Raw genomic sequence first — 18,452 nt, forward strand, 5'->3', positions numbered from 1 at the left:
GCTCCTCCAGTTTGACTCATGACGCTGCCTCTGCTGCTCTCCGCACAAGCAATGAATGACTGACGGATTGCTGTAATGGGAATTGGGGTTGCTTGTGCGTAAACTGCAAACTGCTCCAAGCTAGCCGTGTAGCTAAAACTTTCCCCGGTTGACAGCCCTTGAAACGCGACTGTCTTAGTCACTGGCAGAATCCGTCAGTGGGCGGGACCTAAATTTGCGCCAACATAGGAGTTGTTTGACTCCAAGTCTCCGCCTAGATTCCCTGCGTGGAAGCCTTCTGCGCAGCGTGGGAATGCCAAGCGGAGGTCCTGTGCTCTCTCCGCTGATTTCACTGGAAGAGTCTCTGAGCCTTCCCTCCGCCGTACTCTCAGCCTCCCCTTTCTCCCTGGTGTCCCCTGGATTTCTTTCCCCCGTGGGAACCCTCTCTCTCTCCTTGCTAGTTCCCTCCCCTGCATCACTGGAGCGACTTTCCTCTCCTCTTCTCTCTGATGGCAGTTCCCTGACACCGAGTATGAGTATATTTCAGGAAATGTACAGGTGACCTTAGGCAGATGTTGGTGGACCCCAACTCCCAACAGTTGAGGCCAATGGGGTGAATGGTCAGGCATGATGGGAGTGGTAGTCAAATCACTTCTAGAGGAACAGAGGTCTCCTGTCTCTACTTCCTGCCTGACTCCATCCCCACTTCCTGCCTCAACTCTATCAATCTGAGCTCCTCCCATAAACCACATCCCTCCCCATTTCTTATTTACCGCAATGGAAGAACTAAGTCGCACGAGCATTATTTTGGGGGCATTTGCAAAAAAAAAAAAAAAGCAGCCTGCAGCATCTACCCGCTCTCCCTCCTACGCAGGTGTAAGGTGGTGCCCTCCCCAACGGGGAATCTCCACCCCTCCAAATGCTGGGTTCATGGGATCATCCCATAGGTGGTTCTGGATTCCAGACCACAGATACCCTAGCTAGATCTGGAGGGGGGTCAAAGATGGCATGTGTCAACAAAGCAATATCCTATCTGGAGAAGGATATTTTATATAATAATCAAAAGACACTTTCAAAAATGTACAAACTACTTTTGAATTGGCAAAGAAAGGAGGAAGATATTAAAGAAATTACAGTAAAATGGGAGAGGGACCTGGGACATATGATCAAACCCAATATTTGGAATGAATTATGGACTAAAAATATAAAATTCACAGCTTGTTTCCGTATAAGGGAAAATCTTGTGAAAATGTACTATAGGTGGTACCTGACCCCTGTAAAACTTGCAAAAATAAATAAATCAAACAATAACAAGTGCTGGCGATGTAAGGAACAGATAGGAACATACTACCATATGTGGTGGTCCTGTCTAGAGATACAAAGATTTTGGAACATGATTTATGAAGAGATAAAGAGATTGATAAAAACTACATTTAGCAAGAAACCGGAAGAATTTTTACTAGGAATGGTTTCAGATAATATTCCCCAAAATAAAACTAGGCTATTTATGTATGCAACGTCAGCAGCAAAGGGTTATAGTGGCAAAGCACTGGAAAGACACAGATACACCCACTAAAGAGGAATGGGTAGTCAAATTGTGCGAGTACTTGGAGCTTGCAAAGCTGACAGATGCAATAAGAGATAAACCTAAAAAACTGGTGAAAGAAGAATGGGAATGTTTAAATAATTATTTAGGGGACAAGGACTCAAGAAGAAAGATCTGGCTATGTTTAGAATGCTACCGCATAGAGAAATGTTCCCTGATACCAAGATGAGGGATTCCTTTGGAATGCAGATAGAGAGAATTGGTAATGATCTGTTTTGAGCTTGACAGAAGTGTACAGTAGATGAGCTTTCCTGCTTTGGCTCATCTTCCTTTTTCTTTTTCTTTTTTCCCTATTTTTCTTTTTTCTTTTCTTTTCTCTTTCCCATAGTTGCTTATGTTCTGTGTCATGTACTTCGATATTTTTTTTAGTTTTTTTAGTTTTTTTCCATTACTATTAAGGAATTTCCCTTTGTAATTTTGGTTGTCTATATTTATATGTACTTGTTTAAAGCAAAATAAATGTAATAATAATAATAAAATAATAATAATAATAATAATTAATAATAATTAATAATAATAATTAATAATAATAATTAATAATAATAATTAATAATAATAATTATTATTATTATTATTAATAATAATAATAATAATAATAATAATAATAATAATAATAATAATAATAAAGCACTGTGGGGCTAAAGACCAGGCTGCCCTGATGCTTAGCCAAGCTCAGAGTCTGGGACCAAGTCGAGAAAGCCAGGCAGGTGGCCCCCATGAACAGAGGGAGGAGGGCCACCGCTGACCACTGGTCTTGCCAGCTAGGGATGATGAGAGTTGTAGTCCAAAAACAGCCAGAGACCAAAGTTTGGGAAGCACTGCTCGTGCTGAAGCAAGGATGGGGAACAGCTGTGGCCCTCCAGGTGTTGTTGGACTCACAGCTTCCAGCAGCCCTAGTGAGAATGGCCAGTGGTTGGTAGGGTGGGAGCAACATCTGGAGAGGTCCTGTCAGGGGCTCCTTGGGGGCAGGAGGCAAGAGGGAAGGATGAATTCTCGTTGCTGAGAACCAGGCACCCCATTTGTAGGGGGCATTGGGTGTCCCCACCCAGGCAGAGTGTGTGGAGTGGAGCCTTAGGGGGAGAGAGTCCCAGAAGTTGCCCCATTTCACTTTTCACAGCTTGGCCAGAGGGACCCGCCAACCATTTGGACGTCTTCGTATTTTCCATTCGGTTACGAGCCTCTTGCCTCGCTCCTCATGTACCTGGGAATCGCGGCTTCTGGACCTTGAACAGAGACCTGTTCCTTGCTGTCCCTTAAGAGTCACTGCTGTCGTGTGTGTGTGTGTGTATGTGTGTGTGTGTGTGTGTGTGTGTGTGTGTGTGTGTGTGTGGCGGGAGCCTGGCCTTCCCCATCCTTGAGTGAAATGCTCTCGTAAGAACACCGGGGGGCAGCACTGTCCAACGATCTGATTCTGAGTGTCGTAAACCAGCTAGGACTGTTTTAGTAGTATAGTGGTACCTTGGGTTAAGAACTTAATTCGTTCTGGAGGTCCGTTCTTAACCTGAAACTGTTCTTAACCTGAGGTACCCCTTTAGCTAATGGGTCCTCCTGCTGCCACTGCACCGCTGCCACACGATTTCTGTTCTCATCTTGAAGCAAAGTTCTTAACCCGAGGTACTCTTTCTAGGTTAGCGGAGTCTGTAACCTAAAGCATCTGTAACCCGAGGTACCACTGTACAGTCATACCTCGGGGTACAGATGCTTTAGGTTGCATTTTTTCGGGTTATGGAACTGCCAAAACCTGGAAATTCCAGAATGGGTTACTTCTGGGGTTTGGTGGTCATGCATGCAGCAAAGTGCTAAATCGTGCTTTGTGCATGTGCAGAAGCACCGAATCACAACAAGCACGTGTGCAGATGCGCCGCTGCAGGTTGCGAACATGCATCCCACATGGATCATGTTCGCAACCCGAGCATCCACTGTACTCTGCCCTTCTTGGCACTTAAACCCAACTGAGAAACAAAAGAAGTTTAAGGACACCCGTGACATTAAGGCACAGGTGGGGAGCTGTCATAGAATCATAGAATCATAGAGTTGGAAGAGACCCCAAGGGCCATCGAGTCCAACCCCCTGCCAAGCAGGAAACACCATCAGAGCACTCCTGACATATGGTTGCCAAGCCTCTGCTTAAAGACCTCCAAAGAAGGAGACTCCACCACTATCCTTGGCAGCAAATTCCACTGTCGAACAGCTCTTACTGTCAGGAAGTTCTTCCTAATGTTTAGGTGGAATCTTCTTTCTTGTAGTTTGGATCCATTGCTCCGTGTCCGCTTCTCTGGAGCAGCAGAAAACAACCTTTCTCCCTCCTCTATGTGACATCCTTTTATATATTTGAACATGGCTATCATATCACCCCTTAACCTCCTCTTCTCCAGGCTAAACATGCCCAGCACAGGTGGGGAGCTGTCAGCTGATGGACACACAGGTGTGGTTTGGGAGAAATGATGCCATGAGCCAACTGGTGAGCCCAGACTGATCCACAAGCTAGAGGCTTCCTATAACCAGACAGATGGGGCCTGCTCCCATGAGTGCTGGCCCTATTGTATTGGGGGAGACAGCCCCCAACCCCTGCAAAATTACCATCTGGGGAAATGTTCCCCTGGAGGAACTGCAGATTCAAGGCACCCAGCATACTCTCTTGGGTCCTACCCACCACCACCCTTCAGATCCATCAAAACCATCCCAAGCCCCAAGATACTAGTGAAAGCCCAGACCTCAAGCTATCATTCCCATGTGGCAGTTTGTTGTCTCCCTTGCCTGAATCCTCCTCGGAAGATATGTGCTGTGGACCAGAACCCTCCACGTTCTCCCAGGAAAGGATGGGCCAGCATGGGTGGAGGGGAGTATGAAAGCTCCAGGACTGATGCAACACCTTATCTAACTCAGGTCCCTGTAACTGTAGCTGGTCCATGGAATGGTTCCTCAGCCTTGATGGAGCAGTGGTGTCAGAAGTGGGGTATGTGCCTGTTTGCAACTTGGGTGCTGGCTCCTGTACAAGTTCATTCTCCCCTCCCAGGTTTTGCCAAGCCAACTGTTGTCCACGTAGGAACATGTGGTGTCAGGGCTGCGTGCAGGAGCCAGGCCCTGGGACCAATAGGACTCTGCAGGACTGGGGCCTTCCTAAGTTTGTTCTGAAGAGGCAAGGAGTGGCTGCACAGGTGAGGCCGATTGGTAACTCACAGCACCTGGTGGCAAGAGCCGGGAAGGGATATAGGGTCAGCATTTTCCCTTCGGCTCTTTGCCACAGCAATATGTTCCCTGCCTTGCTGAGTTTGGTTCCATGACTCCTTGCTTCTTCATCCTCGGACCCTTGACTTTGTAACTCCTTGTTTCCTGACCCTCAGACCCTTGGCTTCTTGACTCCCGGCTCTCAGACCCTCGGACTCTTGGCTTCCTGACTCCTGGCTTCCTGACTCCCGTTCCTGCTCCCACCCCGCCTTCTTGCCCCCGGTCCCGACGTCCCCAGCCAGGACTTCAATCACCCATAAACCAGACCGTGACACATGTACTCAATGAATAATTCAACACAAATACAATTTTGGAAATGTTTCTCAAGTCACGAATGAATTCTTTCACACAAAGAGGGCAGACAAGGGACTGGGAACACCAAGAAGACAAGAACTGTCAGGAAGCCTGTGAACACCCCAGTTTTCACGGCGAGGAACAAACAGAGCTGTGAGGAGAAGGAAGCCCCACTGTGTACCATTCCAGGCCCATAGAAAGGGACTCTCCTGGGCTTCAATCTTTTTCCTCTCCATGAGTGATGATATGAACGAGGTTCTTATAGTCCAGGTTGCCGGTCACATCGGGAGGGAAGGCTGCAAACATTTGGTCTATCTGCAGGAAAGAAGCAGGCAGGGAAAAGTTCTCTGGAGGGACATTTTATCCAACGTTGCACCGGTTATACCTGGAATTGCAGTCCTCTAATTGCTTCGACGGATGCTCAAGCAGCACAACCCTATGCACATTTATTTAGAAGTAAGCAAGCCCCGTAAGGGTGGCGCTGTGGGTTAAATCACAGAGCCTAGGACTTGCCGATCAGAAGGTTGGCGGTTTGAAACTCCGCAACGGGGTGAGCTCCCATTGCTCGGTCCTTCCTCCTGCCAACCTAGTAGTTTGAAAGCGCACCAGTGCAAGTAGATAAATAGGTACCGCTCCGGCGGGAAGGTAAACGGCGTTTCCATGCGCTGCTCTGGTTCCCCAGAAGCAGCTTAGTCATGCTGGCCACATGACCCAGAAGCTGTACGCCGGCTCCCTCGGCCAATAAAGCGAGATGAGCGCCGCAACCCCAGAGTCGGCCACGACTGGACCTAACGGTCAGGGGTCCCTTTACTTTTACCTTTTAAGCCTCTTAAGATGGGTGGTCAGTGGGACTTACACCAAACCAAGTGTGCATAGAGGACTGCACTCTTAATCAACCCAAGCTCTAGCCTGCAATCTTATGCGCAGTTACCCAGGAATAACTTGGACTGAAATCAATGGGCCTTATATCTCAGTAGACATGCAGGGCAACCCTATGCCTGTTTCCTTGGAAGTAAGTCCTTCTATGTTGTCATTGTGTTTAGACAGGGAGCCTTATTATCCTTATCCTGGGGGGTTTAATGTAAAAATACTGCTGAATACCTGCTGGTGCCCCGCCAGTAGAAAAGCAACATTACTAAGTAAAAAATATTTAATATGAATATTTGAAGAGCCTACTGGATCAGGCCAATGGCCTGCACCTAGCCCAGCATCCTGTTCCATACGGACGGGGCTGCTGAGATGAGAGCACAGAGTGAGAGCACAGTCCTTTCACTTGCTCTCACAATACTACAATTCCCAGGGTTCTCTGGAGGTATGCAGAGAGAGACCCCTTGGTCCATTTATCTCAGGATTGTCCACACTGTCGGGTAGTCTCAGGTAGGAGACTCTCCAAGGTCTCAGGTAGGAGACTCTCCAAGGTCTCGGGTAGGAGACTCTCCAAGGTCTCAGGTAGGAGACTCTCCAAGGTCTCAGGTAGGAGACTCTCCAAGGTCTCAGGTAGGAGACTTTTCCAGCCTCCCTGGAGTTGCTGGGAATTGATCCTAGGATGATTTGCTAGCAACGCACGTGCTCTGCTGCTCAGATATGGCCTGTCCCTAAAAATAAAGGGAGCTGCTAGAACTCAACGTTCTTGACGCAAGATGGAATTAAGTAAGCTGGAAGGTGTGTAGAGGAGGGCAACCAAGATGTTCAAATGTCTAGAAACCAAGCCTTATAAGGAACGGTTGAGGGAGTTGGGGATGTTTAGCCTGGAAAAGAGGAGATATAACAGCCATCTTCAAATATCTGAGGGGCTGTCACATGAAAGGAGCAAGTTTGTTTTCTCCTGCTCTGGAGGGGAGCACCCAAACCAATGTCTTCAAGTTACAAGAAGAGAAGAACTTTCTGACAGTAAGAGCTGTCTGACAGTAGAACGGACTCCCTGGGAAGGTAGTGGACTTCTTGGAGGTTTTTAAGCAGAGGTTGGATGCCCATCGGTCAGGGATGCTTTAGTTGAGATTCGAATCATTGCAGGAGGTTGGGCTAGGCAGGGAATGGCCTGGTTGGCCCAAGGGGGTGCAAAAAATGCACTTCACTCAGTGTGATGGCCTTGGATGCTGAACCTGAGGGATCCCAGCCTGCACAGGATTCCCCGCCTCCAGAACCAGCTGAGCCAGGGCTGGGGCATGAGCCTGAAGGGTCCTCACCTGTGCTGGGTCCTCAGGTGCAGGCATCAGCTGAGTCTGCTCTGGCTCCGGAGGTGATGGAGGACCCATTGCCTGCAAATGCTCCACTCTCAGCCCCAACAGAGGAAGCCGAGGTTGCCTCTGGGTCCGGTAACCCTCCAGCCTCTCCTGAGCTGCAGAGGCTCAGGGCAGAGAGGCGGAGGAAACTAAGTTCCCGCAGGAGGAGTGCTCGCCTCCAGGCCAGGAGAGGCGAGTCACCAGAGGATCGGGGCTGCCCTATGCCTCGGGGCAGATAAAAGCTGGCCAGCCCCAGTCCCAAGTTGCGGGAGCAACATTGTTGGTTGCTAGTTCCTGCCTGAACCCTGTCCTGCTTTCCTGCCAGAGCTCCTGACCCGCCCTGGCTCCCTGCTTGCAAGCCTGTTCCTGACTTCACCCGACTCCCTGCCCTGCACCCAGCTTCAGCTACAATGGACTGCCTCCACGTTCCACTTTCGACCACAGACCGGACTTGGACCTTGTCTCTCGGGTAACCCACAGGACCAGCACATTCTGGCTCGGACTGGATATGAGCCCACCTGTTTGTTCCTGCACTGCTTTGGGTGGCCAGGCAAGGACACAGGCTCCTCTGGGCACCTTGGCAGAGGAACGCAAGGGGCAGGGGCACTGATACAGCTCCTTACCAAAGGTGCAAGGGAGTCTATGTATGCTCCTGGCTTGACTAGATGACCCTCAGGGACCTCTACAGCTCTACAATTCAATTATTCTAGGAGCATAGCAGGCAGAGCAGTGGTCTCAGTGATGGACAGCAGTGGTCCAAGGTCCAGGACAGCAGTTTAACCCAGTTCTACCTGCAGAAGCCAGGCACTGAATGCTAAGTTGTTCCTCTTCTGTTTCTGAGCTCCTGCCCTCCCATTTAGCCCATTCAATGCCTGCCAGTCCCCAAGCTCCTCTTACCTCCTCCTTCGAGAACCGTTCTCCTTGCGTCATCAGCATCTCCTTGATGCTGCAAGACAAAGCAGGGGACAGATGGAGGGCCACGAGGGAGCAAAACCCCAGAGCAAAATGACAAGGAAAGCTTTGAGAGGAGCAGAGGCTGCAGCCGTTTAATTGAAGGGCCTGAGAGACAGATGGCCCTCGCATCTCGTAATCAAAGGCTGAAACAGGAAAGGATTCACCGCGAAGCTTCCAAAATCAGCACCCACATCATTTCGGCTAGCATCCTGTTCCTAGTGGCCAGTCAATGCCCCGATGGGAAACCCACAAGCAGGATACAAGCACGGGAGCAAATCTCCCTTCCTGTGGCTTCCAGAAACTGGTATTCAGAAGATTTACTGCTCTGACTGTAGATATAGAGTGTGGGCACCATGGCTAGGAGCCATCAATAGCCTTTTCCTCCATGAAATTGTCCGCCCGCCCCCCTTTAAAATCATCCAAACTGGTGGTGATCCCTGCCTCATGTGGGAGGGAGTTCCACAGGTACTTACTAGTTGGCCTTCAGGCCTTTGCCTTCTGGATCAAACACTTTGAAAGCGTTCAGAATAGTCTCTTCTGGATCCGCACCTGGAAGTCACAGAAAAGAGATCTGGAAAGTGAAATACTTATGGGAGGCTGGCCTGTTCTCTCCACCACTGTGGGGGAGGGTGTTCTTGAACTGCTGGGGGTTGGACTAGATGACCCTTGGGGTCCCTTCCAATAATAATACTAATAGTAATTTATTATTATTTATACCCCGCCCATCTGGCTGAGTTTCCCCAGCCACTCTGGACGGCTTCCAATCAGGTGTTAAAAACTATACAGCATTAAATATTAAAAACTTCCCTAAACAGGGCTGCCTTCAGATGTCTTTTAAAGATAAGATAGCTGCTTATTTCCTTCACATTTGAATTGGAGGGCTTTCCACAGGGCGGGTGCCACTACCGAGAAGGCCCTCTGTCTGATTCCCTGTAACCTCGCAGTGAGGGAACCGCCAGAAGGCCCTCGGCGCTGGACCTCAGTGTCTGGGCAGAACAATGGGGGTGGAGATGCTCCTTCAGGTATACTGGGCTGAGGCTGTTTAGGGCTTTAAAGGTCAGCACCAACACTTTGAATTGTGCTCGGAAACGTACTGGGAGCCAATGTAAGTCTTTCAGGACCGGTTTTATATGGTCTCGGTGGCCACTCCCAGTCACCAGTCTAGCTGCCGCATTCTGGATTAATTGCAGTTTCCGGGTCACCTTCAAAGGTAGCCCCACGTAGAGCGCATTGCAGTAGTCCAAGCAGGAGATAACTAGAACATGCACCACTCTGGCAAGACAGCCCAAGGGCAGACAGGGTCTCAGCCTGTGTACCAGATGGAGCTGGTAGACAGCCGTCCTGGACACAGAATTAACCTGCGCCTCCATGGGCAATTGTGGGTCCAAAATGACTCCCAGGCTGCGCACCTGGTCCTTCAGGGGCACAGTTTCCCCATTCAGGAGCAGGGAATCCCCCACAGCCACCCACTGTCCCCCCCAAAACAGTACTTTTGTCTTGTCAGGATTCAACCTCAATCTGTTAGCCACCAACCATCCTCCAACCGCCTCCAGGCACTCACAACTCTATGATTCTATGTGTGTGGCAAGGTGGATGGAGCAGGCAGTGAGGAGATGCCAAGAACCTCTTCCCAGAAGGTGCTCCTTGCTTGTGGCATGGAGGGTGGTGGGGAAACACCTTCTACCCTCATCTCCAATCTCACCTTTAAGTTTTTCCCCAAACATGGTCAGGAACACTGTGAAATTTATAGGCCCAGGAGCTTCCTTGACCATGTCGTCCAGTTCTTCATTCTTCACATTCAAGCGTCCTGAGGAAGGAGGGAAAAATGACAGAGTAGAACAGGCATCCCCAACCTTCGGCCCTCCAGATGTTTTAGACTACAGTTCCCATCATCCCTCACCACTGGTCCTGTTAGCTAGGAATCATGGGAGTTGTAGGCCAAAACATGTGGAGGGCCACAGGGTGGGGATGCCTGGAGTAGAAGAACTCTAGGGGAGATTTGTCAACGATCCATTCAAATATCAAACTAATAATAATAATAATAATTTATTATTTATACCCCGCCCATCTGGCTGGGCTTCCCCAGCCACTCTGGGCGGCTTCCAACAAAATATTAAAATACCGTAATACATCAAACATTAAAAGCTTCCCTAAACAGGGCTGCCTTCAGATGTCTTCTAAAAGTTTGGTAGTTGTTCTTCTCTTTGACATCTGGTGGGAGGAAGTTCCACAGGGAGGGTGACACTACCGAGAAGGCCCTCTGCCTGGTTCCCTGTAACTTGGCTTCTCGTGGTGAGGGAACTGCCAGAAGGCCCTCAGCGCTGGACCTCAGCGTCTGGGCAGAACAATGGGGGTGGAGATGCTCCTTCAGGTATACTGGACAAGAGACCATTTAGGAATTATCACATTAAGCCTGTGCAACAGGAGCAGGCCGCTTGCCGCCTTTTGGGGGACTATAATTTCCACCAGCCCCAGTCAGCAGAGCCGACAGCCATGGGTGATGGGTATTTTAGTTCGAAAAGAGAGCACCGTGTTGGCCACACCAAATTGAGAGGCCCACCACCAGACCTTTGGCAACCGACTAACTGCATCTGGTGGCCCACCAGAGGGCTGTTTTGTTACCTGGAACTGCAAAAATTAGGGTTGCCGGGCACACAGCAGGCCACTATAAATAGTTCACAGGGCTCATGAGAGGCAGTGTGGTGTAGTGGTTAGAAAGCTGGACTGGGATCTAGGGTTCCAACAAGCATTCAGATCCATGAAGCCCATTGGAACTGGCCTTGGGCCAGTTTCTGCCTCCCAGTCTCACCTCCCTCACAGGTTTGCTGTGTAGATTAAATGAGCAGGAGGAGATCCATAATGAGCTCCTTGGAGGAAAAGGTGAGATTTAAATGTAGGAAATGAATGAATGAATGCAGACTGGTTTGAGCTTGATGGGTTACAAGTCCTGCTGAACTTTCAGAAAGATCCCAGATCTTTGAACAGCAAATGATTCAGATTACTGCATGTTTGGTTTTTCAGACTTTGTGGGAATCGACATTTTGAATTTTAGTTGGTGGACCTGGCAGAGAATTTCAGTTGGGTGGTGAGAGAAGAGAAAATGTTGGCAATTGGAATAGGCCTTTTCGTTGAAAAAAATTAATGCATGCTGTATGTATGTCTATTTTAGGCTGCTCTTTGGGTTTTTTTAATCCAACGTGAGTCCTATTCAGAGCCGACCCACTGAAATTAATGAACCCAAGAGGCCCCATCTTCTCTATGCATTTAAAGCAGAATCACAACACTTCAAACAGGCGTGGTCGGCCCTAAAGAATTCTGGGAGATGTAGTTTGTGAAGGGTGCTGAGAGCAGTTAGGAGGGCACCCTATCGCCCTCCCACAGCTACAGTTCCCAGAGTTCCCTAGGAAGAGGAATACACTGTCTGGGAATTGTAGTCTCTTTATAGTGGTATGATACTGCTTTAAATGTATACAGTGCAGATGGGGCCTAACTCAGGTCAGTGGTGTGGCGTGGGGGGTGCAGGGGGGGGCCGTCCGCACCGGGCACAACATCGGGGGGGCGCACTCGCACTCGCAGCTCTCTGCCCCTGCTAAAATCCACAGGTTAGGGGGCGCAAATTACTTGCCTTGCCCTGGGTGCTGACAACCCACGCTACACCACTGACTCAGGTTCATTAATTTCAGTGGGTCTACTCTGCGTAGGACCAGCAATGAATGCAACCTTTCCCACCCCACCTTTTATTATTATTATTATTTTTACAAAGATACTAGGTTGCTATACAAAGGTAAAGAAAAGCAAAACAGACAAATCCTCTGTAATACAGTTATGGATAATACATAATCATAATAAATAAAAACACTAGAGGCAGTTTTAAAAGCAGACAGAACAGATCAGATACAAAGCCATAAAAATGTAAGGTTTGTCCTGGTTCTGCTTACTAGCTTTTGGGCATTTTATAGGGTTTCTTTGCTTACCTAATGCGGCGAACGTATCTCTCAGGTCTGCTTTGTCAATGAACCCATCGCGGTTCTGATCCATGATAGTGAAGGCCTAAATGAGGGATATCAGGGCACAGTTGTGTTACCTGGCCACACTGCAAGGTCATGCTAGATGCAGAGATTCTTTCCTGAGAATCTTGGCATTATTATTAGGGGAAATTACATCCACAAATGTGTGCATGAGGAGAAATTCACACTAAAATGCCGGTGAATTTTCACGAGGGCTTTAAAATGATTGCATTGCCAGATGGTACACGACACCAGTGCAGTTAGGGAAAATGTACAAAACTAGTTCAAATATATGTTGGAAGTGTAAGGAAAAGGAGGGGACATTTTATCATATGTGGTGGGATTGTAAGGTAATTTAAAAAACTTGGGAAATGATATACAATGAATTGAAGAAAATGTTCCATTTAACATTTGTTAAAAAACCTGAAGCATTGTTATTAGGGATTGTAGGGAAAGATCTGCCAAAAAAGCTGAAAAACACCTTCATGTATGCGACAACGGCCGTGAGAGTTTTAATAGCACAAGGATGGAAGACTGAAGAAACCCCAACTAAAGAATCATGGCAAGAAAAATTGATAAGACTATGCAGAACTGGCAAAACTGACATACAAGCTACGGGACAAGGATAACTGTGACTTTAAAGATGAATGGGAACCCTTTACAAAGTATTTGAAGACGCAACAAAGTGAACTGGACTCCTTGGCAAGTTTTGAATAAACATTCACAAACTTTTTATTGATAACAATCAGCTAAATAGTTTGAGGATCTATACAACTGTGTAACATGCAGAAAACAGCATTTTTAGAGAAATCTAAGACTGGAACTGAGGGAAGTCGGGGTGTGTGTGGGGGGGGTTCTGTGGGGGGAGGGAGGGAAAATGGGGGTGGAATAAGGATGATATGTTTCTGGATAATATGTTTTGTTTTACTTTTGAATAAAAAAGTTATTTAAAAATAATAATAAAATAAAATTGCAAAATGCTGCGGGAATGCGGTCACTGCAAATTGGGAACCAGATTGGTTGTCCCCCCCCCCTTACTTCAATGCCTCCCCCTCCCCACACCCAGAGCAAACCCAGAAATCTGTTCTGCAGAACCGAACAAAAATAGAAAGGGGGGGACGGACGGAGAGAAAGTCAGCTCAGAGTATGCACCACCTGCTGGTGTTCTGCCATGCGTTGAAATTGGCAGGAGTCTTGTATTCCAGCATTTAAGCTCTGGTATTGTGAACAGGTTCCACGGCTGAGACCGGGCTTCCCATTTAAGCCCCTTTTAATTGGTTTCTAGAACCTTTAGTCTCTGAGAATGTGGACTCACCCAGGACTTGGCGTGCAGTTCTGTGCTTAAAATAAACGAGTAAAAGCATTGGCCTGGCCTGCCCTCAAGACACAAGGCTCCCTGCGGCCGGCTGATTTGGTTTAGCAAAGGAACGCCTGCAAAGAGGTGCTGCTTTTATTACAGGGGTGGAACCGAGACTGAGAGATAAGCCAAAGGCACTTCAGGGGAGTTTGTGGAGAGTGAGATTTGAAGGTGGAGCTGCCCCTTTGACTCAGTGCGCAGCCAGCCTGGACTGCTTTCTCAGAATGATCTAGGAAGCTAAGAAAATTTTGTTAGCTAAAAATTGGGAACTACAAGATTTACCAACAGTGGAGGACTGGCAGATGGAGATGACGGAATTTTTGGAGCTGGCCGACCTAACCGGAAGAATCCGTGATCAGAAGGAGGAGGAGTATCATAATGAATGGAAGAAATTTAAGGACTATTTAAATAAATATGTTAAGTTAATCTAAGTAGAACTACTTGTGAGTAACTGATTGGTCTAGGAGATAACTATGTTAAATTACATAATACTATGGACTGAAGTCAATATGGAAAGGAAGAAAGATGTTAAATGACTAAGTAATTATTATTGGAAAATAGTGTTGGAAAACTGCGACAATGAATAATTTGGAAAGTCAGCTAGTGGGATTTGAGGAAGTCATGTAACAATGGTACAAAAGTGGGTATCTAACAGTTAAGATAAATGTTTGTTTGTCTGTTTTCTTTTTAATGTAATGTTTTCTTTTTTATTATTGTTATATAAATTTGGAAACTCAATAATTTTTTTTTGAAAAAACAAACAAGACCAGAACGAATAAAAAAATTCCTTCCAGTAGCACCTTAAAGACCAACTAAGTTAGTTCTTGGTATGAGCTTTCGTGTGCATGCACACTTCTTCAGATACACTGAAACAGAAGTTGCCAGATCCTTCTATATAGTGAGAAGGTGGGGAGGGGTATTACTCAGAAGGGTGGTGGGAATGGGAGATTGGCAGATAGCTGAGATGAGCCTGTTGATGACTCTTAACGACTGCAATAGGTCTTACAGGAAAAGGCAAGGGGTGAGAAGGTGAAAAATGGCTTAGTCATGTATAATGAGATAAGAATCCAATGTCTCTGTTCAGACCAGGTCTCTCCATGGTTTTAAGTTTGGTAATGAGTTGCAATTCAGCAGCTTCTCTTTCCAGTCTATTTCTGAAATTCCTTTGTAGTAAAACAGCTACTTTGAGATCTTGTATACAGTAGAATGTCCTGGGAGATTGAAGTGTTCTCCTACTGGTTTCTCTGTTTTGTGATGACTAAGCCATGCACACGAAAGCTCATACCAAGAACTAACTTAGTTGGTCTTTAAGGTGCTACTGGAAGGAACTTTTTTATTTTGACTATGGCAGACCAACACGGCTACCTATCTGTAACCAAGACCAGAACGATTTAGGAAGATTTTGGGTGCAACTCTCCCCCAAAAGGCCATTCCCCCCCCCCCCCGCCGCCTTTCTTCTTGGGCTGCCTTGACGTACCTCCTTGAATTCCTGGATCTGAGCCTGCTCAAACATGGAAAAGACGTTGGAGTTGGCGCCTTCGGATCGCTTCTTGGCTTTCTTGGGAGACTTCGAGAGATGCAAGGGGGACAATTGTTATTCACGGGTGCCCCCTTAAGCCTTGGAGCTGCAGCAGGGCTGCAGCAGAGGTGGGAAGCAAAAGGAAGGTGCTGGCAGATTTTATCATTTATTTATATTATTCCATAGAATCAGAGCCGTCTTTCCCATAGGGCTTAGTGGTGCGTTGCGCCAGGGAGCCAGCCTCCCAGGGCCGCCCCAGAAAGTGGGGGAGCTGTGCAGCTTTGCCGGCGGCCTCCCCTTTCCCTGCACACCCGCCAGCTGCGCCCCGCCAAGCATAAGGCTGGCGGGCGTGCAGCTTCCCTCCCAAGCCTCTGCGAGGATCGCTCTCCTCCTGAGGAGGCTTGGGAGGGGCGCAACTTCACTCCCAAGCTTCTGTGGGGATCGCTCTCCCGCAGCGGAATGGGGGAGAGTTGCGCCCCTGATGGCTGACAGTGCGCAGCGACGGCCACCCCAACACAAATTTGGGGGTGCCGGGCGGATATTTGCACCCCAGCGCCATATCTGCAAAAGACGGCCCTGCATGGAATCACAGAATTGTCGAGTTGCGAAGGGACTCCCCGGGTCGTTATTACTATTATTAATTGATTATTTATGCTGTTGCCGTTTGATGCCCAGGTGGCTTCTAAGCGATTTGCCAAAAACAAAAACCAATTGCACCACACTGTTAAAATATGGAACAATTAAAAAGAAAAAGAGTAGCTAAAGTACAGAACAAACCAATCCTATTAAAACATTAACCAATAAACATTTACCTATATATGTCCAGTATCATGAAGGTGGCGGACTCTCCTTTATAGGAGCTTTTAAAGCAGAGCTCTGTCGGGGATTCTTTAGCTGTGATCCCTGCATGGCAGGGGGTTGGACTAGATGACCCTGGGGGTCCCTACCTGCTCCACAATTATATGATTCTATTAAAAGAGGCCATCACACAAGAGGCCTTTTAAAGCATCCCGTTAAATTGTTTGTACCCCACTCTTCATTATTCACACAATCCCAGAGGGAGGACTTATTCCCACTTAACTTTGTGTTTTCCAGGCATTGCCCACACTTTAAAACTCCATGTCCGACTGCTCTTTCTCTGACTGAGCTTTCTCCCTGAAAACCCGCTCTTTCCTGCTGAATTGGCACAAGCGGCAACCTGCAGAAAACCCGAATTGCCATTTGTTGCGCTTCGGCTTTAAAGGGTGGGTTTTTGCAGGGAAAACCCAAGGCAAAAGCACAGTTCAGTGTGAATAAGCCCCGAGGAACAACTTTTAAAACACAGCAAATAAACATTTCACTTAAATATAAAACCAGACCATATACTAACAGCTTAACTGCATCCGCCGAGAGAGTGGCAGCGCGTTCTGGGAGGCTCCTTTCCTGGTCCATCTCAGCTGGTTTTACAGGTGAGTGTGAACCTTGGAAAATTCCTAAGTAAAGGTTTTTAGAACCACTATTCTGTGGACTTCACCGGAGGGCAACATTTGCTTATCTAACAAATAGACAGGATATGGAACGTGAGGTTGCTCATTTTCTTCTCTTCATTAGCGTTTGTGTTGCTTCATTTTATACTACGAGCCTTCTACAATTTATAAGCTACTTTGGAAGCCTTTTTTTTTTACTTAGAAGCATGACCCGCCTCCATAAATAAATCTGCCTTTGAGGTCAGTCCACCCCAGTATTCTCCACAGCAATTCAGGGAGTTGCGTTGTGAAGAATTGGACCCTGAATCTATCTAGCGCAGTGCTGCCTACATCTACAGGCTGGACTTTCAGGTTGTGGTCTCCAAGATCTCAGATCAGGGTCTTTCTCAGTTGCCCATGGGCATGCTGGGGACTCAGGCTGGCACTGTTTTCGAGCTGGGCACCTGGGGAAATGGCCAAATCCTCTTGGGTATTCTTCATCCTCGAAGTTTGTTGCCAGAACCACAACTTGCGGAAGGAGTCAATTCCACAGCCTCACTATGAATTTCAGGCACGTCCAACAGGTAGATTGGGATCTACCAGTAGATCACTGGACGTCTCTTGGGAGTTGCCCACCCCTGAATTATATGAAGGACTTTCCTTTGGTTCTGTCCTGAACCCCAAACCATTCAGCTTTAATTGGATGTGGCTGGGTGGGGAGCATACATAAGATGCTGTCTTAGACTGAGTTTGACCACTGGTCCGTCCCACCCAATCTTGTCTACACGGATTGGCAGCAGCTCTTTCATAGGAGACACACCTTTTATAGGAGACGCGTTTTAGATTGTAGGTGGACTCTTCTGTTTTTAAGCTTTTATGGGGAGAGGGGTTGTCTTTTCTTTATAATCATTATCCGGATTTAACTTGTATCTATACATCATGTGTGTTTAATGATATTCACACTTTGGGTTCCCTGCCCTGGAATCTTTGAGTGAAGGGCAAGCAAGGAATATTTCAAGTATACAAACGAACTAGTTAAAGAACCTGCGTTCCCACTAACTTGTGGGATAATTTTTATGCTTCCAAAACTTCAGAGAACAAACACGAGCTGCTGTAAAACTTCTCAGCCTCTCTGATTCAAATCAGCTCCCCCTGATTCATGTAGGCTGCGGTCCTTACCCCACTTACCTGGAAGTAAGCCCCACTGAATTCATGGGAATCGTGTAAAGGAATGTGCTGTGAATCTAGCCTTGAACATCCTTGCAAAGGGGAACCTGAGCCATTGCCCAGATTCACCTGTTAAGCAGCTCTTCTTCACCTGAGATCAATAACCAGCCTGCTTTCCCAATATTTTCTGGTACCTGTTCTCATTCTATCCTCTGCCCTCTGTTCTCTACCCCAAATATCCCCTCGCTGACCCTCTTACTCACCATGTCTCAGACCAAACTGTGCAGCCCACAGTCTCGTTCCAAGAGGAATCTTTCAGCTCGTGCCCCCTGCACTCCGGCTGCGGAGACAATAAATAGAGCCCATCCCAGATTAAAAATAAACCCATCTCCACTTTTGGCTGTGGCAGGTGAGTTAGTCCCCCTTTCTCTCTCCAACCCCCCCCCCCATCTCCTTTCTCTCTTCTTAAATAACAGCTCATTGTCATGCGGTGACATGTGAGACGGACAGAGGCCTCCAATGTTAGAGGCATGCCGGGCGCCCGGACAGTTTCTCCTTTTAAGACGTCGACGCAAGTCCTGCTCGGTGGCTAAATAATAGCTGGACACCTGCGTGTGTCAGTTTTTCCTGGATGTGCAGCTGGAGGGGCAGCAGAAGTGTGTTTCTCTCTCTCT

At 47.6% G+C, this 18,452-nt stretch overlaps 1 protein-coding gene across 1 annotated transcript; it reads right to left on the reverse strand.

Annotated features, from left to right (window-relative positions):
• Positions 1–5,116: 5,116 nt before the first annotated feature.
• MYL2 (myosin light chain 2) lies at positions 5,117–18,180 on the reverse strand. Its single transcript, XM_083514487.1, has 7 exons — positions 18,042–18,180; positions 15,125–15,214; positions 12,258–12,333; positions 9,986–10,090; positions 8,757–8,832; positions 8,227–8,275; positions 5,117–5,422 (listed from the first exon to the last, which is right to left on the reverse strand). The coding sequence occupies exons 1-7, from the start codon at positions 18,042–18,044 to the stop codon at positions 5,324–5,326; spliced, it is 498 nt and encodes a 165-aa protein (XP_083370613.1). The 5' UTR covers positions 18,045–18,180; the 3' UTR covers positions 5,117–5,323.
• Positions 18,181–18,452: the final 272 nt, after the last annotated feature.

The sequence above is a fragment of the Podarcis liolepis genome, assembly GCF_965112155.1.
Source record: "Podarcis liolepis genome assembly, chromosome: 7".
Lineage (NCBI taxonomy): Eukaryota > Metazoa > Chordata > Lepidosauria > Squamata > Lacertidae > Podarcis > Podarcis liolepis.